Source organism: Triplophysa rosa, linkage group LG12 (assembly GCF_024868665.1).
Source record: "Triplophysa rosa linkage group LG12, Trosa_1v2, whole genome shotgun sequence".
NCBI classification, from domain to species: Eukaryota; Metazoa; Chordata; class Actinopteri; order Cypriniformes; family Nemacheilidae; genus Triplophysa; species Triplophysa rosa.
In genome coordinates, this window is record NC_079901.1 from 1543338 (window position 1) to 1567332 (window position 23995).

General features: G+C 40.2%; 1 protein-coding gene across 3 annotated transcripts; it reads left to right on the plus strand.

Annotated features, from left to right (window-relative positions):
- Positions 1-23715, plus strand: mapk6 (mitogen-activated protein kinase 6). Of its 3 annotated transcripts, none has more exons than XM_057347975.1 (6): positions 1-135; positions 5347-6454; positions 18234-18378; positions 20381-20545; positions 20728-20929; positions 21286-23715. In XM_057347975.1, exons 2-6 carry the CDS (start codon positions 5900-5902, stop codon positions 22403-22405), a joined length of 2187 nt encoding a protein of 728 aa, XP_057203958.1. In that variant the 5' UTR covers positions 1-135; positions 5347-5899; the 3' UTR covers positions 22406-23715. The 3 variants fall into 3 exon arrangements, with proteins under 3 accessions (XP_057203958.1, XP_057203956.1, XP_057203957.1); XM_057347973.1 differs by lacking the exon at positions 1-135 and adding an exon at positions 2215-2580; XM_057347974.1 differs by lacking the exon at positions 1-135 and adding an exon at positions 3541-3652.
- Positions 23716-23995: the final 280 nt, after the last annotated feature.

Sequence of the window (23995 nt, forward strand, 5' to 3'; positions counted from 1 at the left end):
GACACTTTCTGTTGGTGTCTATTGGACTGCCTTTAACACCTCTGTGCTGGATACTATCTTACTTCTTTGACACACTTGTATGGATTACTGACATAAAAATGTGTTTCCAGCGGTTGTTTGATGAATTCAGCTCGGGTAAGTTCAGTGTTTTCTACTTGTATTGACTTGCAGAACATTGCAGCTTAACTTGTGACCCTTGGTGGAAGGACACTGATGAGGTGACTCATATAAGACCACACACACTGACTTGTAGGAACATTTCTCCTTATGTGCCTGTCTCTTTGGGAACATATAACATAGACACTCAGACTGCTCGTGCTCGGGACGATTTATGATGACAGGTTGGGAAATGTCCCAGGAACAGGGTGCTTCAGAATTTAAGAGGTGACTATGATAGGAAGGTCCTGGGATGGCTCAGTCTAAAAAACCCCATTGCAGGTACACTTTACGCAGCCTGAGCTTCTGAACATCTGAACATTTTTACTCTTTATAGGTCCAAAATGTAATTATATGATGTACTAAGCATGTGAAGAGTGCTGCCTTCCTAATAAGACTCTGGAGGTTGTATTCATAGACAGTACACAGCGCGTGGTACACATGGCTCCCAGTGAGTCGTGACAGGGTGTAGGAGGCTCAATGGACCGTAATAAATGGCTCACTGGATTATGTAAAACCTAGATTATGGAACATTCCTGCACGGCTTTAATGTCTCGATCAGTCATTTCTCAGCGATGCCGGTAATATGAAGTCTCTGTCTTTAGGACGGAGCTGTCACTCATCTAACGGTTATATAATCAGTGCTGGGCGGTGGTAACCTATTGCTTTACGATCTGGGCTGGAACAAAGACTGCAGGTTTGATGTCAAGTCAGAGGTGATCCAAGGACCGTAGACTGCCTTCCATCATGTACGTAATCTTGATGGCTTCAGGGAGACATATTAATTCGGAAGACCTGCTTCGCACAAAAAAACCCTGTTAAATGGTTTGTAAGTGTTTCAAAGAGGCTGAAACAAAGTTGAAGTCCCAGAATTGCTTATTTTCAGGAGCATTTATGAACGTCTGTATGATGTCTCTCAAAAGTTCATCTAAGTGTTTGTTTCCGCAAAAGACAGCACAATTTTACATTCTGAAGCCTATTACTTGAGTTTTTGGTCAATATGAGCATTAACATGGTTGCCATCACCTTTAAAAGGAAATGCTTTATATGGTCGTAAGAAAAAGTGGCAGCATGTAGCTTATCTATAAAAGAGAAGCCAGGAAAATCTAATTTCTGAGAAAGGACATCCATTTTATAAAAGATAACTACTGAGTTGTGAAAGTGTGTTATGAGCACCTGTTTGTTTAAGACGGTCTGATGACAGAGACAGGGCTATAAACCAGAATGTTTGACATATGCAAGGGAATGACACACCTGAAGTGTTACCCAACACCCTCTGTCCTCCTTCTGCACACTGCAGGTAGATGTAAAGTCCCCATTATCACGTACACCACCTGCTCGTGTTTATCTGTGTGTTTGTGCATGTTGTGTGACTTGTTTTGGGCTCCTCGAGCGACTGACCTTTAAGACGTTTGGGGGCTGTGTGAAACTCTTCTATCATAAAATGTTAATAAGGAGTAACGCTATATGGCTCTGAGTTACACAACATCTTACTGATATGGCAACATCTCAAAGTATACTTGTATGAATAAATTGTGACAGAATGATCTACAGTCTGACAAATGTATTCTATAGTGGGTCGAACATACACTCACTCAAATAAACCAAGTTGTCACCTGCCAGAATTTTCAGACTGCATTTGGTGATCTTGGTGTTCAAAAGAACAATTTTCAAGGCATCAGTATAGAGAATAATGACTTCTTTTTAATAGCCTAATTTTTAGCTTGATATCCACAGTCATCGTTATTTTGCCATAACTTCTTTGATGTTAAAAATGAAACAAAGCAAAAACATGCATATCATTTTTAATATACAATCATTAAAATAAGTGTTACGCCATAACGCAATGTAACGAATGAACTTTATATTGGGTTTTATGCATCAAAGCCCTTAATAAAGGCCGACCTTAAAAAGCCCAAACCTTTTTATTAATGGCTTGATTTATTTATTAAGAGCGAGTGAATGATAAGATATGCAGGGCAGACACATGGCCATACTGTGGTTTGAGTGTTACTCTAAAGCGCAGTCGTAGTGCGGCAGAGACGAGCACATGGGAATTCACATGAGCGCGCTGCTGATGCTGTGTGATGCTGAAGCTCCGCCGCATCCTCTCATTCAGCAGCACTGAGCAGAACATGCAGTCGTGTCCTAAACATTCTGTTCCAGCACATGTCGCTTCACTTTGCCTAATGTGTTAGACGTTTCTGTTATCGAATCCGTCAGAGAGGGTGAATTGTGGACATTGGATGGCGTTGAGACGGCTCGTCTGCGGTAATGATGCAGCATCATTATGCAGTGGTGCAATCTACAGTCCTCTGCTTATTTCCACATGAAGACACTCGGATATAACAGTTAAGATTATTCTGGAAAAAAAGCGAGACGAAACACGGAGGGAACATTGAGCGATCGATCAACAAAACTGCAGTAAGTACAGCTGGATCACAACGTACAGTCTATGTCATCCGTACATTTACAGGAAGATTCTCATTTATATTCAAAGATTAATACAATATCTTACCGTTTAAAAATGCCCAAGACGGGGATTTCAGGTGACAAGTGATGTCATGTAAAATAATAAAAATAAATAAATAAAAGGAAAAAAATGTTTTAAAAGTACATACATTCATTTATTACACTCATAAAATGCATAATATAACCCAATTCAGTATATTCAAGTAATTACATCACCGTACTATCAAAAGTATTAAAGCAGTTTATTAACGTCATGGCAATAAATCTTGAATGATGGGAACATTGAGATCTGAAATACTCTGCCCCTACCGGCGGATTCAATATCGCCAGCAACAACTCATACATTTACAACCACAGGACGTTACAAGACTCAACCGAGCGAACGAGCCTGATCTCTGATGTCATTTAAGTCAGCATCAGGAATTAGACTGCCATTAAACACCAGTTTAGGGTTTAAACGTAACACGATGACACAGAGATCTCTCATCTTTGCTGACACACTGCCTCCTAGGATTGAACTGCGATGTGCGTTTAACCTGAAGTACATCATGTAGCCTACTGACTGTTATGGAGGACTTATTTTAGGTTCCTAAAATAATGAGAGAGAAAAAACATGTAAAAACTCATCAATTAAATTATGTAACAAGAATTGAAATGAGGTCGTGATTTAATTATTAATTTATTTAGAAGTTTTATGTAATGTTTACCAATGTAATAGTATCGTGCGCCACGTTCCTACTAGTGCCACTGTCATGGACCAGTGGAGTGATTTTAGGTGAATTTGAAAGTTTGGTGTGGTTACCCATAAATATGAGGGGAGGAGCGCAGCCTAATAACGATAGTCTTGACTGAAATAGAAGCGCGCAGTGCGCACGCGCATCTGCGGTCAATAATACGCATTGCCTTTAACACTGGCGCCGCGCGTCACTCACACACAGCAGTCCGTACGAAGGAGAGTGCTGGTGCGCTCATTTACCTCACCAAAGCGGTTAGGAATAAAGCATACATGACAGACGCGAGAAGAGTAAGTTCATATTTTTAGCTTTATTACTTGACGTGTCCAAGGTGTAAATGGGTTGAATTTCTTTATTCTAAAATGTTGAAGAGGTCTCGGTAACAGTGAAGGGTGGCGCGAGGATCAGCCACAGCATAATAAGCTTCTTTGTTCCGGTGACTCTAGAGAAGCGCCTGAAAAACGCCAATTTTCACCCGTTAACAATTAAAATACCGTTTTATTTTTATTAGAAACATAAGTGTCAGATATGTACACGTGTGTTTCACTTTTAAATGGGTTATTTAACAGGTTTTCTGTTTGGTTTTAATCTGGCGAGTTGGTGTTGACATAAACCATGGATTATATTTGTTTTGTTTGAACGTCAATGTTATACTGTCGTATATGTAATGTCTTTCTTATTTTTCCGTTATTCATTGTATATTCGTTGGTGTTTTGTTGAAAAAGTGCTTTAGTGTGAGCCAGCGTTTACCGGCTCGGGTTTAGCTTTAGCATGTAACGTTAGCTTAAGAGTAAAATGGAGGACAGAAACTGACACGAAATCATAGAAACGCATCCTGATCGACTGTAAACTTTACAGAACTACTACATATAACAACAACTACCACTACACAACTTATTACTTTACATCATTGTTGTGTATTTACTCGTTCATCTGATCCTATCGACTGAATTATTAGTTCATCCATGCTGTTATTTTTGAATGTTAGTAGTTTATTTTTTTATTCGTTTTCTTATTGTGAAGTATAGTCAGTAAGTTTGTTTGTAAGTTAAGTCATGCGTTTAGTAAAGTTTATGTATGTTGGGGTCCTTAACAGAATCATTTAGTGTTTATTTAACACACACATACACTACCAATATCTCCTTTACATGGTTAAATATCACCCTTAGGTGTTGTTTCAGTGCCACTGTGTAATTGATTTAGTATTTGTTGGTTTCCACCTTTAGTTAACAAAAATGGCTGTCAGTGGGAAACTATCATTTCCCTCACACACTGCTGCAACGTGGCTGAATCACCTATAACCTCCATCCAGTCATAACCACATGTGTGTTTAGACACAAGGCCTTATTATATTATTCGCACCTTACCATCAGCGTGGTGTGTTTTTTTCGGTCTGGGTAAAAGCAACGGGAACCCATGACATCAGATATGGTGACCTTAGAGATCGAGTACATGAGCCGTAACACACCCCCACAGACACACGGGAAACATTGCCTAAGCCTTTACCAAAGCCGCTCATTCAGAAAGTTCAGAACTTAATCGAGTATGGTAAAGGTCTGTGCATGCCAAGGATGATAACTATAAACATGAAAAAAAGTAATTCTAAGTATAATAGAATAGCAGAATTGAATACACCACAGAAAAAAATATTGTTGTGATCACTTTCAGAGCTATATTTTCAGCAATTGATCAATAAAACATTGACAAATCAAATCCATTTGACTTTTTAAAGGTAAAACCACTGCTCACAAACAAAACGTTATAATCCGTTGGTGTGGATATTAATAAAGTTATTGTTCTTGGTGTGAATAGGCCTCATGGCTAAACTGCTGTATCCATATTTACCTGACGTCAGTATTCAGTATCGACACACTACTGTTACACACTGTTGTTTGTTCGGTAGACATAGAGATGTGAGTTTGTAATGAATGGAAGTCCAGTATATGGTACATTGCTAATGGTTTGTTTTTCTGCTGTGTTTCAGGGAACCCCAGTGTAAAATGGAGGATAGTTTTGATTGTGACTGCGGTGAGCTGGAGCCGCCTGATCATTGAGAAGTAAACATCTCACTGAGATCGACTGTCCCTTCAGTTTCCCCTGCATCAGGTGCTTAGAACAAGAAAAAGTACTTTTTGGCCGTTGTGTAATGTTGCTGCTCAGGGCCGGTCATACACTGAAAATTTTCGCACTGTGACAATGGTTTTATAGGTAGTGAGTTTTTCGGTTGTGTTCCAAGATTTTTTGATTGGCCTCCAAATTCATTCCTTTTACGCCATTGAACTAAAGAGGAAGACCTTCTGCAAAGTTCGTAAAAATCTGCTAACTGTATTTTGATGATGTCATCATATTGCAGTGACGCATCTGAATCGGCTCCCAACACCTCTCAGAGTTTGCTGTGACAACCGGTCGGGGACGCTGCAGTCCTTGGGCCTTTTCTTTTCATAACATTTCTCAACTAGCTGCAGTAGGTGCGATCAAGCTCTGCATATCACTTTCCGTTATAAGATCTGCACAGAGCTGCTCTTCTAGGTGTAAAAATGGCAGAGAAATTCGAAAGCCTTATGAACATTCACGGCTTCGACCTGGGCCCACGCTACATGGACTTGAAGCCGCTGGGGTACGGGGGTAACAGCCTTGTGTTTTCTGCCGTCGACACTGATTGCGACAAGAGGGTCGCTGTGAAAAAGATCGTCCTGACTGACCCTCAGAGCGTCAAACATGCGCTCCGTGAGATCAAGATCATCCGTAGACTCGACCACGACAACATCGTGAAGGTGTTTGAAACGCTGGGGCCCAGTGGCCGGCACCTGACGGAGGACGTGAGCTCCCTGACAGAGGTCAGCTCCGTCTACATTGCTCAGGAGTACATGGAGACTGACCTCTGTAAAGTACTCGAACAGGGCTTGCTGTCTGAAGATCACGCTCGCCTCTTCATGTACCAGCTGCTGCGTGGACTCAAATACATCCACTCGGCAAATGTGCTTCACCGCGACCTGAAGCCCGCCAACCTCTTTGTCAACACCGAGGACTTGGTATTGAAAATCGGGGACTTTGGGCTCGCCAGAATCATGGATCCCCACTATTCCCATAAGGTATTTATTTTCCTCAGTTACTTATTTCAGTGTTTTGAAGCTGTTTTTCTTGTCATTAAAAGCTATCCGGATGATGTGCTATCAATAGGTCTTTATTGCATTTGCTCATTAAAGGGATACTTCACCCAAATGAAATCAGAAATGAAAATTCTGTCATCACTTACTCACCCTCAGGTTGTTCCAAACCTGTATAATTTTCTTTGTTCTGATGAACACAAAGATATTTGGAAGAATGTCAGCAATTTTCAGTTCTGGGACATCGTCCACGACTATAGTACGAATACAAATATTGTATTTTTTTTGTTCTATTGAACATAAAATGACATGTGAAGAATTTAGGAAAACAACAGTTCTGGGGCACCTTTGACTACCACTTAATTCTTCCTACTATGGTAGTCAATGATGTCCTGGAACTGAAAATTACTAACATTCTTCCAAATATCATTCTCTGTGTTCATCAGAACAAAGTAATTTATACAGGTATGAAATTACATGAGGGTGAGTAAATGATGACAGAATTTTAATTTTGGGGTGAACTATCCCTTTAAGTGTGTTTGTATACAAGAATGTCCTAGTCATGTTTCCTGTTTCTTTTCAAACCTTTCCTGTACGTTGACTTCCAGCGTGTTTTCCACATACGCTACTTTGTTGCAGCTGTGGGACTGGTTTGGAAGATTTTGAGTCTGATAGTTATTCAGATTCTGAATGTGCTTTCTAGAATAGGATTTCTGTGAAAATGTTCTCAGTTATTTATTTGGTTGTGTTGGTGTCAACTCCACTGGCTGATGTGGGGGTTTGGGGCTTTATCCAAGTGTACACGTGTCTTAAACTTGTCTTTGGTTCTCCTCTGTTGGCTCACATGATCCTTATGCAAGCCAGATCTTCTCTCACGGATGTACTCAGTCACCTTCTTGTGGAGAGAGAGAGGCACAGCAGGTCTATGAATAGCTGTCGTCCCCCCCCACTCATACCGTTGTCTGGGTTTTTTTCTACAGGGAGCTGGAGGGATGATATCAAGCTCAAGCCTTGTATTTACTGAGTGCAATTATCTGGTCCGCTTATCTCTTCAGACTAATGGCAACTTACAGTTTGAGAACAAAGATTTTTTTTTAGGTCTGATTGGCTAGTTGTTTTGAAATCAAGAATGCTCTTAAGTTTAAAACCTTTAGGCGTTCAAAATCACTAACCCATAACTCTAGCTAAAGTAACAGGGATGCCTGTGTTTGCAAACCGCATTACCAAACTTGTTGTCAAACTGCTCTGTGCTTGTTTTTACTGACCAGCTTAAGCAGGTTTTTATGTGTAGATGCATGGTGAAATGGTTTGTGTTTGAGGTGGTTTTTACATTAGCAAAATTTATGCATCTTAAAACGTAACTATACGTACTATAGTTAAACTTGGCATCCACACTACTCCAGAGTTTTCAACCTTCCAAAATGGAAACTATTGGAAACTTCCTGTATTATTTTGAAAATTCCGGGGGTTGTGTATTAGTATAGACAGACGAAAACAGACACTATTGAAAACGAAGGTGTGGCTGCCCACATTCGCTCACTGATTGGGTCTTCGGGATCATTGCGTATTCTTTTTGTCAAGCTTCTGCTATATGAACCATTATGCTACCGCAGTGTTTCCCACAGGATTTTGAGAGACTTTGTGACGGTGAAGTCTCTGTTTCATTAACTACAACCAAAGTTGACCAAGTGCTATTAAATATGTAAACGACTTTGGCTTTATTGGATATTAAAATACAGTAAGTTCAAGGAACGCATGTACGTCGAGATGACGTCATAAACATGCTAATTAGCACGTAATATCACCTTCATGACGGGTAGAAATAGATTCTGATGGATTTTTTACTAGCCTGTCCTTCAAAATGACGGACAATGGAAAAAGTCTAGCGCAACCTCTGTTGGTGGCATCAGCATATTGTCTCTGGGTTTATGTTCACCATCTTAACTTTACTGTGTCTGCTTTCACAATTACTAAACTTACTTTACATCTTAATGATTTTTGAAGAGAAAATTCACCCTTCATAACTTTTGCTTGTTTCTCACACAAAGTGCATTAGTTTAATAGAGTACTCTTAGTTAGGGCTTTGACGGTGCCCGTGACAACCGCACCACCGCGGTGGTAAAGTGCCATGACGGTGGTGAGCTGCCACCGGCGGTAGTTCACGTCACTGTGACAAATATAAGTGTAATAAAAATGATAGTTGCGATCAGGATTGCTATTTGTACCCTTTCAGTTGTAGATGGTTTCATTTAAAATATTTTACATTAACACAGAAATTACTGGCATACGTTTCCGTTGGCACATTCGAGCGCAGGCCTGCCCGGCAAAACCCAGGTTATTCTGCGGGTTCTGCAATGGATCTTGTTGTAAAATTAACAGTTACATAAAATCAAAACTGGCTATGACCCGCTTGCTTGGCGTCGGAGCGTGCGCAGGTTTTGCCGCGGTTGCGGAGAGACATCAATTTGTTTGCGCTCTTCTGAACGTGCATTTATTGCAGCTGTAAACATTTTAATCTGGACAATGTCAACATGTTAGTTATGGCAATCTGAATAGGAAAGCCAAGGTAGGTTTAAACAGTTTGTTTCAAATGGAATTGTCAAGGACTGTAAGGGTTAATACGCGACTGACTGAAGTTGTCACTGCAACAAGAGCTTTTTTATTTGATATTTAGCTTTCTTATATAATTTAAGTTTTCATTATTTACTGATGTTTATTTAAATGTTTTATATGCTGTAGTGTGCCGTTTCACGGATGGATTTGCGCATTAAACATGGACGGATGTTTCATCCTCATTTATTTCAGATATCTTATTTCAATTTCAAGTATTTAACTATTTAACAATTTCAAGTATTTAAATAAGGTCTATATTTCTCTTCCACTCGTCATGTGGTTGCTACACGCAAATATAATAATATAAATTTATTTATATAAATAATATATATTTCCCAACCACCGCGGTTGATTTGTCCATTACCACCGCAGTAGTAAAAAACTGCCACCGTCACAGCCCTACTCTTAGTGCCACTTTTGTCTTTATTTCAGAGTCTGACCGCCCCATTTACTTTCAGCAGCCGGGTGTTGTGTTTAATTAAGAAAGTTATACAAAATGTATAAACGTCCAAAAATGACAAAATGTCCGTTTTTAAATGCTAATTACATTATTCTGAAAAAAACAAGTGAATTAATCTACCCATAACAAATTAATGTATCAAATATTGTTTTGACCTTCTTTCAGTCTGTAATTTTGTGATGCACTCCAGTTCGGCGCTTTCTCTCTCGCAGCATATAAAAAAGCTCATTCTCAAAACGTATTTCAGAACTCAAATTGCTTTGTGAAGCTGTTAATAGTTTTAAAAATGTTTAACTTCAGGCAAGCCAAAATGAGCGCTTTGACGTGATGCGCCGCTTTCCCCCGTTTTGGGAGACGCGTGTGGAGTCACCAGAGACTCGCAGTGCAAAGACGAGCGTTAGACTAAACAAACCTAAAGACAGAGTCGCAACACATTAACAGTGCGCATCTAATAGAGAGTGAAGAGCGATGAAGACCTGCAGTACAGACCCCATGAACACCACACCAGTCATATACTGTACTCTCATTGTTTCTGCATATATTCAGACTTCATTGTTACACTTGTTGTCTATCTTCCTACTGTATATATGATATAGCCAGAAGATAAATATAAATAAATCTCATTATCAGAATGTAATAAACTCAATAAAAGGGAAGGAAGGAGGCGGGAACCGGCGAACATTTACAATAAACTTTAATCAAAAATAAACAAACAATAATCCGGAAGTAAAAAGGCCGGCAGCCACCTCACGGTAGCCATACAAACATAAACAAAACTTAACATGTCCGGGCCCGGTCCTCTCTCGCCGTATCCTCCTGTCGCTCGTCCTTTTATGCTTCCGATCTCCTCCGTGAGAGATACGAGGCCGGTGTGGCGCCCAGCTGACACTCATTATCGCTCGCGCCACCGGCCCCGCTTCCTCCTCCCGCGGCTCTCGTCACGCCTCCCTCGTCACACAGAACTTAATCTGATATCTTCAGTACATTTTCATAACTTGCACATTATAACTATGGTGAGCATTTAAATGAACTGTAATAAATAAATAAAGGAAATCAATCTAAGAAAAATGAGGTATAAAATATAGAATTATAATGGGAGATTGTTACCGTGAAATAAAATGATTCATTCCGTGAAATAGATTTTTGGCCAAGATTCCGCCCACCTCTATGAAAGACCATGTCGACCAGAATAGATTTCATATTTTGATTCTATTCTTCAATATAGCACACTTTTTTTATATATACAGTATATACAGTAGGGTGATTCTCATGACATCTTCACATGAAACATAATTTGAAAAAAATAAATAATAATAATTTTTTAAACAATAATAACTAGGGCTGTGTATTGGCAAGTGCCTCCCGATGTACTGCGATTATTTTAATGTCTCAACCAACTTGAATCATCACATATTATAATCGATTTTCAACTGGCTCACGGTGAATCGTTAAATCCCTAAACTGGACGCATTGCAACAATGAGATTTTCAGCAAAAAATGCAATAAAACACAAAAGAAGTTATTTTAATTGTTTTTGAAAGGTAGAGACCACAATTATGTTGTTTTTGATTATTTTGTTGTGATTTGACGATCATTCATTGACGATTGAATGATCTGACTATAGATGGAGAATATCGCCCAACACTAAGAGAAGGGGACTTAAAAGGTACAGTAATAAATAGTATTTCTATAAGAATTAGGTTTAGGGGTTCACATTTTCTCAGAAGGTTTGTGTTGTGAAGGGCAACTGCTTGTGTTTTGATGGTCTTTGCTTTTCGAGGAGCTCTTATGTAGAAATACGACCCTGTCTGAGGAATGTTTGGTATTCACCCCTGTCTTTGGGTTCAGACTTGTTCTGCCTCGTCTCTGGAGCTGTCAAGTTTGTTTTTGTGAAGGCAGTTTCCTCTGGTTGAGCTGTGTGCATGTGCAGACATTTAATGTGTTGTGTGAACACTAGGGGCGGGTGGATTGACCAAAAATCTATTTCACGGAATGAATAATTTTATTTCACTGTAACAATCATAGGGCTGTGTATTGGCAAGTGCCTCCCGATACGATACATATCACGATAGATGGGTCACGATACAATATATTGCTATGTATTTCGATACGATACACATTTGCGATATATTGCAATACTTTAAAAATAAAATGTAAAAAGTAGAGCTAGAAATACAACATGCTGTGCACCAGCGGGGGTTTTCTGTGAGGATAAGTGTAAAAACATCCCTTACCTCTGCAGAGTGGCCATGATGTGCGATGCATGGACCTTTAGATCAGAGATTTGGGTTCTCAAACTGTGGATTGTGCCCCTCAAGTGGGTAGCACAGGGGAATAAGGTGGGTCACGCAAGTCACTTGGCTGTTGTGGTGCATTACAGTTAAAACACTGAACATGGGCAGTATAAAACCTCTGCTTCATCCATGCTGTCAATGCGCTGGTGTCACATCCGTGAAAGCACAATAAATGTCATTGTTACTTTTCTTAATAAACTTTTCGTCTAATGCACTGCATTAGCCAAGTGACTTGTGTCATGACTTGTGAAGCTACAAACAGCTTTATTTTATATAACTCATTACTCCATTACTTATTTTGAAAACCAAAGCACACCCACACATCAGCTCTGAGAGCTCCAAGCGTTCTTATATTTTTCACCATGCTCGCTTCCACTTACTTTTGGCCGTATGTATATGACATGATTTACAAAAAAAAGATTGATAGTAGATGTATCACTATCCAAAAAAAAATATTGCGATAGTTACATGTATCAATATTTTTGCACAGCCCTAATACAATCACCCATTATAATTCTATATCTTATACCTCATTTTTCTTAGATTGACGTTATTTATTTATTACTGTTCATTTAAATGCTCACCATAGTTATAATGTAGGCAAGTTATGAAAATGTACTAAATATATCAACTTAAGTTCTGATAATGAGATTTATTTATATTTATCTTCTGGCTATATCATATATACAGTAGGAAGATAGACAACAAGTATAACAATGAAGTCTGAATATATGCAGAAACAATGAGAGTACAGTATATGACTGGTGTGGTGTTCATGGGGTCTGTACTGCAGGTCTTCATCGCTCTTCACTCTATTAGATGCGCACTGTTACTGTGTTGCGACTCTGTCTTTAGGTTTGTTTATTCTCGCAGTTGTCTTTGGACTGTGAGTCTCTGGTGACTCCTCACGCGTCTCCCAAAACGGTGGTTTGCGGCGCGTCACATCAAAGCGCTCGCGCTGTGAGCATCATCGCGCGTTTCAACGCAAGTTTTGCCTCGGCTCGTCTAAAGTTGAACTTTATTAAAACTAATAACAGCTTTACAAAACAATCTGACTTCTTTAATATGCACACACAGATACCTGCACCCGCACCCCTGCACGAGCACTGCGGGTGAGAAAGAACGTGCCGGACTGGAGGGAATCATAAAACTACAGACTGCAAAGAAAGTCAAAAGAGTGTTTGATTTGTTACTTTCTTATGGGTGCATTAATTCACAGGTTTCTTCATCATATCTCCCAACTTGGAGAGTGCCGAGTTAACCACGCCTACTTATTTACATTCCGCGGAATACACGGAATAGAAAAATCTCTTACGGTTGACATTTTATTCAGAGGTAACGGAATATTCCATCATTTCTCCCAGCCTAGTGAACACACACACACACACACAAGACTTTGGCATGTTTGACTCCTCAGCTGTGTCTCTCATTGACCTCATTATTTTACAGACGATCTGCCCTCAATGAGCACAACAAGCCCCAGTCTGAACTGACTCACCCAACAGATTTTACATTTGACCCACTTTTGTGGCCTCTGAAGAGCTTACAAATGAAAAGTGCTGTGTCTCTTTACATCTTGCTTGTATGAAACAACTGAAATAGTTTTGGCAGGGCTAGCACTTTTGGCTTTGTGTTTTTGTCTACTGGGTTTTTCCACTGGTGTGTGTTTCTGACAGTTAAAGCTGTGTGTGGTTGTTTGAGAGCCCCTCTCACCGTCCGTGCGAGTCATCTGCCACCTCACGCCACTACAGAGGGATTTAATTTAACATTCAAATGAGTCGCTGAAAATATGTCAAGACTGGTTTGGTTATATTGGCTCTCACTCTCTTCATGCAGACGGTTGTGTTTCAATGAAAGGGGAGAAGTGAGAAGAGGGTTACCTCAAGTCACTTGTGGAGGGGAAAACTTCCTGAGCGGTGCGATGCAAGAGTCAGTGAACACTGCCGACAGAACTGTCTGGAAATAAACTTGTTCTCACGATCTGGAGATGTTCTTTAACGTGTGTGTTGGTGTTTGCTAAGAAAAGCTTTTTCTGGGAAGTTGGCTCATGCTCTGTGAAGATGGTAGTGTCTTGAACAGGGAGTGGTCTTATCTTTTTTCTCACAGTTGTAGCTGGTATGTGATCTGAACGGTTCTAATCTACTTTAACGTAATCTTATCTCATTGCATTACTTAACCCTTTTACTTAAAAGCTATGACTGTGACAATTGTTCCTTCTCAACGTCTATGCTGATTTAGAGGAACTGAAGTTGTGGACGTCTGAGTGTGATGGTGTAAAAATAAACCCTCTGAAGGTGTGTGTTAGTCCAGAGAGGATTTTTAAATGGTTGGTTCTGGAAGTGAATCAAATGTAGTGCTCAGGCACTTGACAAATAAGGCTCATAGTGAGCGCAGGGACAGAAATAACCCTCAAACTGGACTATGGGAATATTTAGCCGTAGAAACACTATGAACATCAAGAAATAAGCTAATCAAATATTTTAAATCAATATTTCATGCTAAATAATTATGAGGTAAGTAGCCGTAATAAGCGGGATAATGTACAGGAAGCTGGTTGTTATTGGGCGATATTCAGAACGTTCTATCGCCAGCCTGTGAGATGGCCGATTCACAATAGTATCGAGGAGCGGGGTAATTTACGCATTTATCTATGACAAGCCGGATTTGTGCACACAAAAAAAGCAGCTTTACTTTATAGGCAAATGTGGCTAGCTAGAAAATACACATGTATGACCGCAATCAGCATATTTGTATGTTCGGCCACTGACAAAGAAATGAATGATCAGTCTCTAATTTTAATGGTAGGTTTATTGTAACCGATAGAGACAGAATATCAACAAAAAAATCTGGAAAAAAGGTTATACATTTATTTGCATTTCAGTGAGTTAAATAAGTATTTGATCCCCTACCATCCAACAAGAATTCTGGCTCCACAGATTGGTTATGTGGTCCTGTCACTTTAAGAAAGTACTCTTAATGTTGTTATGTATATAAAAGATGCCTGCCAACAGAATCTGTATCTTCCATTTCAACCTCTCCACCACCATAGGCAAGACCAAAGCTATTAAATGACGTCAGGGACAAGATTGTAGACCCGCACAAAGCTGGAATGGGCTTCAAGAACACCAGACACAAGCTTGGTGAGGAGACGACAACTGTTGGTGTGATTATTTAGAAATAAAAGAAATACAAAAATAACCATCAATTGCCCTTGGTCTGGAGCTTCCTGCAAGATTTCCCCAATGGGGTAAAGATCATCGTAGAACTACACGGAAGAAGCTTGTTAATGATTTCAAGGCAGTTGGGACCACAGTTACCAAGCAAACCATTGGTAACACACTATGCCACAATAGATCTGCTACACCCGCAAGGTCCTCCTGCTCAAGAAGGCCTGTCTGGCTCCTCTGAAGTTTGCCAATGAAAATCAAAATGGTTCAGAAAGTGCTGTGGTCAGATGGGAGCAAAATTGACTCTTGTTTTTGGAGGGAGATAAATGCTGACTATGACCCCAACAACACAATCTCTACAGTCAAGCACAGTGTTGGAAACATTCTGCTTTAGGGCTTTTTCTCTGCTACGGGTACAAGATGACTTCACAGCATTGAGGGGCTGAGGGACGGGCCCATGTACCGTAAAATCTTTGGCTCAAGAAGAAGCACATTAATGCCCGGTTTCACAGACAAGGCATAAGAATAGTCCCGGACTAAAATGAAAGTTTGAGCTCGCAACTGAAAATAAATTGCCCTGACATATCTTAAAATATGTAATTGTCATTGTTTTGTCTCAATATGCACACCGTAATATTTTTATCGAAGGCATTTTAATAAAAACGACTTAAATATCCTAAATTAAATAAGGCATAGTCTTGGCTTAAGCTAAGCTTTGTCTGTGAAACCGGGCCTAAGTGTCCTAGCCAGTCTCCAGACCCCAGTCCAATAGAAAATCTGTAAAGGGGGCTAAAACTTTAAGTTGCCAAGCGACAACCAAGAGAGGTGTGGACCAAAATGTCCCCTGACACGTGTTCAAACCTGGTGACCAACTATAAGAAATGTCTTCTCTCTGTGCTTGCCAACAAGGGTTTCTCGTAGGGCTGGGACGATATATATCGCGCTTCACACTTATAAGACATGTCTAGGGCGATTCTGAAATCGCAAGGCTTCGATTCTGTTTTTTATGCACAGCTCTTCCGTGTACTACGGCCTTTTGTTCAGCAGGATCTAAAATCACTACGAGATTAAGCATATGAGTCGTTTATAACGTGCATTTGAAAAAGCGACACTCGTCAACCATCATCATTATAAATATACTTTATTATGATAAAAATACCTGAAAGGTTTGAACAATAGCGATAAAATATGCCCTTTGGCATTTCCTGGAACTACGTGTGTAAATTGTACTTCTTCTACTGCCCGTATTTGGAGTTTCTGACTGGCTTTCGGGTGTGGCGGAATTTAACCGTAATTCATTGAGAAACTGAGCATAAGAAATGCACGATATATCGTCCCAGCCCTAGTTTCTCCACAAAGTACAAAGTTTTGTTTTGCTCTTGGATAAATAATTATATTACTCAATGAAATGCAAATCAATTGATAACTTTTATATACAGTAATGTGTTTTTCTGGATTTTGTGGTTTATGTTCTGTTTCTATAATTTAAAATATACTTTCAAAGAAATGAAGGGTCTATAATTTTTATGGTAAGTAGGCAAACTTACAAAATCAGCAGGGGATCAAATAATTATTTCCCTCACTGTATCAGAGTGTGTGATATAAGTGTGTACCGTTAACTACTTAACCTACAACTTGCTCGCTGGTTTTAAACCCTCATGTGCATAACCACCTCTTTCCTGCAAGGAAAAGCCTGAGATGCGAGCATTACAAGCTCTCTCGCGAGTGAAAACTTGGACCCTGCACTAGGGATGTAACGATTCACTCAGCTCACGATGCAATGCGAGTCACGATTCTGATCTCACGATGCGATTTAGTCACGATTTACTCACGATTTATTTTGAAAAAATGAGTTGAAACAAATTAGAAATGAACAACTTTCAAATAACAAAACTAAACTGCAATTTTATAACAAATTAATAATAGAAAAAGTCTCTTTAATATAAACAAACTAATACTGTATGTGCTTTTCTTGGATTTTTTTGCATTTAAGAAATATCAGCATCCACGTTTAGATTTGCAGTGAAAATAGCGGCCCCTGCTGTTCAAAAAATGTATCGCGATTCAGTTCAAGCCTCAACCGATTTGAATCGTTGCTCATTACAACCGATTTTCAACCGGCTCACGGTGAATCGTTACATCCCTACCCTGCACATTACATCACAAACTCTCTAGCGTGGACAAATCCCATAGCCGCGCACATTACAAGCTCCCTTAGGTGAGGAGATGCGCAGTGCGCGTTTGTAATATTCATTTGCAACATTCATTGGCAAACAAGCCAACTATCGTCAAAGGAATACGCTATCGCCAAAATGTCTGACTATCGTCAATACATGATACAATCGTCTTATCGGCACAACCCTAAACTGACAGTGTGATCGGGACCCGACGCAAAGCAGACAACATCCATCTGTATGTACGTGATCCCGCTTGTTACTGAACATGAAATATTGATTTGAAATATTTTATCAGCATTTATTAGCGAATGCAGACCTTCTGCAAGGAAAACCTTTTTACTTTCATTTTTAAGGCAAGGCACAGTTCAAATGAGATTAACACACAGTTTGTTTCATATTTGTAAATATAATGTTGTATATGTTATAAAAAATACATATTTATATTTATTCATGTATAATATTAAACTGCTCCTGTCAAAATGACTGGCAGTACTCGAGTGTCCCGAGGATCTCTCATGCTAGCCCCAGGCCACCGGGCAGTTCTTATTGTCAAGCTCTGCTTGGGTTAATATAAGGTACAGGTCAGGGCTCACTGTCACTGCTTACAGCATGCATATACTCATTCACAGTCATTAATGAACGTTCTGTAGACAGATGAAAGCTGATTGCACCGCAGAAAAATGGGTACTCTCACACATCTCCAAAATTGCCCAGTGGAGTGCTGCATATATCGCTAGAAATTATTTGAATGCTTCATCGCGTGCTATGGATGTTGTGATAACACTTCACAGCGTAAAACTTGTCTGGTTTTGGTAGACATAAGAAAATGGACCAGGCGCTGGTGCTGGCCTTGATTTTCTCAGAAAATCTCAGGTGTTTTATATAGGACATGTGGTACCTGATCTCCTATAGATGGAACATAAATCAATGTAAAGTGCCCATGCAAATGTTATGTCAAAAAATCATTTTGTGATTTAGTAATCTATCATAGAGCTGTGATTTCATGTAAACTGTTGCAAGTTCATAATGACATTGGTTGTGTCACTTTTTTAGGGGCATCTCTCTGAGGGTCTAGTCACTAAATGGTATCGTTCTCCTCGTCTGCTTCTCTCCCCAAATAACTACACCAAAGCCATTGACATGTGGGCTGCTGGATGCATCTTTGCTGAGATGTTGACTGGAAGAACACTCTTTGCAGGTATTTAAGTATTATGTGCATAAAATAGTTTATTGTCTCACTCATCTGTTCAACCACAGTATTTTGGTCTCTTATCTAAACTTGCACGACTATTCTGGTAGTGGAGGTCATTTATTTTTATCTATAAATATGTCTATTTTTTGTAGGGCTGCCCTCTTAAAGTCGACTATTCGTTATTCAAATAGAAGACATGCATTCAAAAAAATAATTAGTCGATTGTCACAGCTTATTATTTCAAACGCATATGCACAGCGTTAGTCACATTACATAGCTGTTCGCTCTAACATTACCGTTAACTTGGATAAAGGCATGCTATTATAAGTGTTGAAGAGTTAAAAATGTTTATTTGTCCAAGGGTGTAATGGCGCTTTCCACTGCATGATACCGTCAGGTTTAGTACGACTGCTCGGTACTGCTTATTTCACTTCAGCTCACTTTGCTTTTCCACAGCAGTTTAGTACCGCTTAAAATTGGGTTGAGATTATAAACTTATCGTCATGGTTGCGCCGCCTCTACTGCCGTAGCATCATTTTGAACGCGATAAACACAGGAGTAATGCAGCATATCGATGGCGGATGGCAGCAAAACGAAATACTGGTAAAATACCATAGAGTTTGGGAAATCTTACAGCAAAGAGCAGACAACGATCATTTGGTTTGCTCGACGGCGCACGAGGGTAAGCTAATGTAGCATTTAGCTCTGCGTTAAGGGTCTCAATCTCTATTTTACTGTCACGAAGCAGATCACGAAATGCCAATATTATATATTAAAATACGGATTCATGTGTTGCAAATCCAGTGATGCTGGTAATGATTCTTTCTGTCCAATCAGTGATCTGTGTGTAAACACGTCACATTTTGGTATCGGTACAGTAAGCTTTGAACCTCAACCGAGGTGGTACTAAAAAAAGTATCAGGTACTAGATACTATAACCAGTGGAAAATCCCCCAAAAGTGAGCTGTACCGTGCAGTACTATGCAGTGGAAAAGCGCCATAAGAGTAACCTGGTGGCTAAAAATTAGGAATCCAGTCCTTTGTTTGCCATATCTGCTAAGCACATGCGTGGCATCCCTTCCATGTCTAAGCCAACAGTGCGCATCTTTCTAAAGGCAGCTGCATCACCTTCATTGTGTGCTGGACACAGAGCTCAGTTTTCCCGACAATGCGGACAAACTTGGGCTCCTGCAACATTCCAAAATGCTGAATGCGGCTTAATCCATTAAAACAATGCATTTATTTTTACGGCTGCCTTTGCTCATATTTACCAAGGGTGCCAATATTAGTGGAGGGCACTGTATAATCATAATGCAATCCGCAGATACACTGCCCAAAGTTATGTGGACGCTTGAGCACTTAATTTATATGTTAAAGGCTCATTATAATTGTTTTGTATATCTTTGTAATAAAGAACAGTTACTTAAAATATCTTTCCCATCCATGAAGCTTAAACCATCATCTGATGTCCCCATTCTCCAATGTATATTGAAATATTTAAATTAATATCTTAAACATGCAAATAGTAGACTAATGGCATAAATAAACGACTACTAGTCGACTTTAAAATCTTTAGTCAGTGGCAGCCCTATTTTTTGTAATGGTAGGCCTTTCAGATTGGCTGTTGTCAGCTGCTGAAATCTGGTGGACATGTTTTTTTTGTGTGTCCGTTGGGGATGATCATTTAGAAATTTTTGCATGACCAACAGACAAGGCTCATTAATTATAATCTTAGGGGTTAACAGCTAATATTTAATGTTAAATTACAATTGAAATGGATTAGAATAGACAAGTGTCTGTGAGCCAAGTAAATATACAAAGGTGTGGCAATCCTGTGGTTTGTTATTAGTTGATGGTCTCCCCTCCTATAGCCCAAAAATAATCATGCACACTAAAATAGATCTTCAAGGTACTACTGTTTAGGGTGGCAAGTATTGGCAGTATTTTTTTTCACTGTGAAACAGTTTTTCTGAACTGAATGTGTTTGTGTCCCCGTCTGCGTTTACAGGAGCTCACGAGCTGGAACAGATGCAGTTGATTCTGGAATCCATTCCTGTTGTCCATGAAGAAGACAGATTGGAACTACAAAACGTCATACCTGTCTTTATCAAGAGTGACATGTCAGAACCACACACTCCACTTGCCAAGTTACTGCCTGGTGTCAGTCCTGAGGGTCAGTTTTCAAGCCTGTTGACAGAATTAGCAGAAAACCTTGTTTTTTTTTACTTAACCGCAACATTCTTTATTCAGAACTGTGATTTGGCATTGAGAGTAGCAGAACTTAAAAATGAGCAAAGGGAAAGGTGTGTAGCAGTCTAAATGACACTTCTTTCTGTTTTTATTATTTCGTTTCAGCCTTGGATTTCCTGGAGAAGATCTTGACCTTTAACCCCGTTGACCGGCTCACTGCAGAAGAGGCCCTGGCTCACCCTTACATGAGCGATTACTCCTTTCCTCTGGATGAACCAGTGTCCTCGCATCCCTTTCACATCGAGGATGAGGTGGATGACATCTTACTCATGGACGAGAGCCACAGTCACATCTGCAACTGGGAGAGGTGCATTTATACCTGTTTTAATATACCTGTTCTAAGGTGCTGTAAAACTCCCCAAAAACATAAATCTGACCACATTGTTGTTTTGGCTACACTTGTGCATGTCTGAACACGTGAAACGCATGGGCATGGTGCCAGCGTTATCACAGTTTGGACGGAAACAATAAAGGCATTTTGAAAGCAGTCTTCAAAAGACATGTAAACGAACAGCTAATATGCATAAAACATTTTTGGTTGAAAACACTGTAGGGTAAATGGACCCTTTGACGGACCTTTAGCAAACAGGACGTATAAAGAGACAGTGGGAAAGGTGTGTCAAGGGACGCTTTCTGATGTTGTCTCTTCTCTTCTTACCGCAGGTATCATGACAGTCAGTTCTCTGATCAAGACTGGCACCTGCACAGCACCCACGAGCCCGAAGATGTACAGCGGGATCCTCGGGCCATGTCTGATGTGACAGACGAGGAGGAGGTCCAGGTCGACCCACGCAAATACATGGATGGAGAGTGTGAGAAGTTCTTGGAGGACCCAACCTTCGACCTCCCGCCAGAGCTCTCGTGGGAACAGGAAGATCACCACGAGAACAAGTACTGCGACCAGGAATGCAGCTACACCTGCAACTACAAAGCCGTGTCCCCTTCCTACCTGGATAACCTGATCTGGAGGGACAGCGAGGTGAATCACTACTACGAGCCGAAGCTCATCATCGACCTCTCCAACTGGAAGGAGCAACAAAGCAAAGAGAAGATCGACAAGAAGGGCAAGAGCAAGTGCGAGAAGAATGGTCTGGTGAAGGCCCAGATGGCGCTGCGGGAGGCGACTCAGAACCACGCCGTGCCTGAGAAGGACCGCGAGCAGGAGAAACACCAGAACCACAACCAGGGCTTTGATTTCGACTCCTTTATCGCCAGCACCATCAAGCTCAGCCTGCAGCCGGAACTCGGTGACGTGGACCTGCTGAACGAGCTGAACACCTCGGTTTCTCAGCTGGACACCCGCGTCCCCGCCGGTTCCATGTCCAAGTCCATCAGTCAGGAGAAAGAAGAGAAGTGTCTGGTTAACCTGGCCCAGCTCGGCGTCTGGGCGCCTTGTCCTTGGGACAGTGACACGGGTGGCGTGGACGAGAGCAGCCTGATCGACGAGGCCTGCTGGGACGTCCGCAAAGATGAGCAGCTCCAGAAGGAGAACAGCGACTGCCAGAGTAGTTACCTGGACCGGCTCTTCAGCAAACGTGAGGAGGCGGAGTCCGATGTTCAGTCCGGCACCGTCGAAGCGCCCGTCCCAGAGGATGACTTCATATCTTGCGGCAACAGCATCGTCCTCAACTTGCAGCTAGATTCTCTGGCCATTCCGGGCTTCGAGGGAGCAGGCGACATTCCTCTGAAATCCATCCAGGCCTCGCTGACGCCCTCTGCTGTTAAGCTCTCCCCTCAAATCGCCCACAAAACCTACAGCAGCATTCTCAAGCATTTGAATTAAAATTAAACTCCACCCATTCAAGCAGAGTCCAGCTTATTTTTATAGAGTTGTGTATTTCTGTACTTGAATCATTTCATATCTTTTTACTTTTTAAGGAAGCCTTTTTTTTATCAGAATCATATATGAATTCAGTTTGCAAGTTTATTTAAAAGTGCTGGACTGTGTTCACTTCCCAAACATGAAAACCCTCTGATTTTCACTTTCTCTGACTCTGATAGAAAAATAATAAAACAAACTAATGGCATGACATTTGCACACAGTGTACTGTAGGTTGATGATAGGGAAAGACTGTTAAACAGAATTAGATGGTGTATTAGATGTAGGCAAATCAATTGAGACAACGAGTGTGGTATAATGCACTAACTTACAGTAATGTGACCTTCTGACTGACAGCCAATAGGAGACACACAAGCAGTGCATCTTTGCCTTCTCTATCGTACATGACTTGAGGCTTTTTATTTATTAAAATTTTCCATCTCGTTTCTGTTCAAAGCAATGCCTTTAGGCATTTTGTTCATAGTGTAATCTTCCTGAAACACAATGCCAGCATGGAAAGCGTTAACTGTAGGTTTGTAAAGGCGTTATCTACCTCAAGGTAACAGCAGAAGGTTTTGTCTCCCAACTGTAGTGCTTTAATGAATCACTTTCATCCACTTCTACTTTCATTTTGCGCTCGCCATAGTGAAGTGTTAAGACCATTATTTATTTTTAGTAGATGTGAGATATTTATTTTAAGAACATTGTAATTCTTTTTTTTATGTGAGTCATTGGACTTCTGTTCTGGTCTGTCTTGGCACTCTGTGTTTGTTTAGCTGTGGATGATCTCTCATCCCTTTGAGTTGTACAGAAATTCACAATGCTCTCCCGAGTTCCAGCATTTGTTTTCAAAAGGATTCACCATAAGGAATTTTTTTTACTTGTTAGGTGCTTTGTACGAGTGGAATACTGCTTTATGGCATTTTATGCGCCTAAAAGTCTTAATTTTCCTTTTTTATATCTATTATAGACATTGTTAGAATTGTGTGCATGGAAGAAAACCCATGGAAGGTACATTAAAATGAAGTTAATGGTGAAGTATATTGTAAGTCATTAATTTTATTTTAGTTGTATGTTTTTATTACGAGTTAATTTTTCCAAGCAAGCATGGTTGACTTAGGTTGAGATCTAGCATGTAGTACACTTAATAAATTTTCTTTTGTTTCGTTTTTTATTTTGCTTTTAAGTGCTGGTTTATATTATCATTTGTTCCACTGTAAAGAAACATCAATAAAATGGCCAGCAAAGATCTCGCTGTCACCTTGACTCATTGTTTTTTTTTCAGTTTGAGGAAATTCCCCATGGGGAAAAAATTATATACATTAAGGCAGTGACGGAGCCAGACAATTTTCATAGGGGTGGCCAGACTGAGACCATAGCTCACACAGGGGTAGCAGCACAGAAACTGATATCATCTTTTTTTTCTTATGTGGCAAGTCACTGTGGATCTAGTAGTGTTTCTTAGTCACTCACTCATTTACTTAAACATGCAGTGATTGCCATGTAGAATTACATCATGAAGATCCACATAAGCTTTTTAATGTATTACTAAAC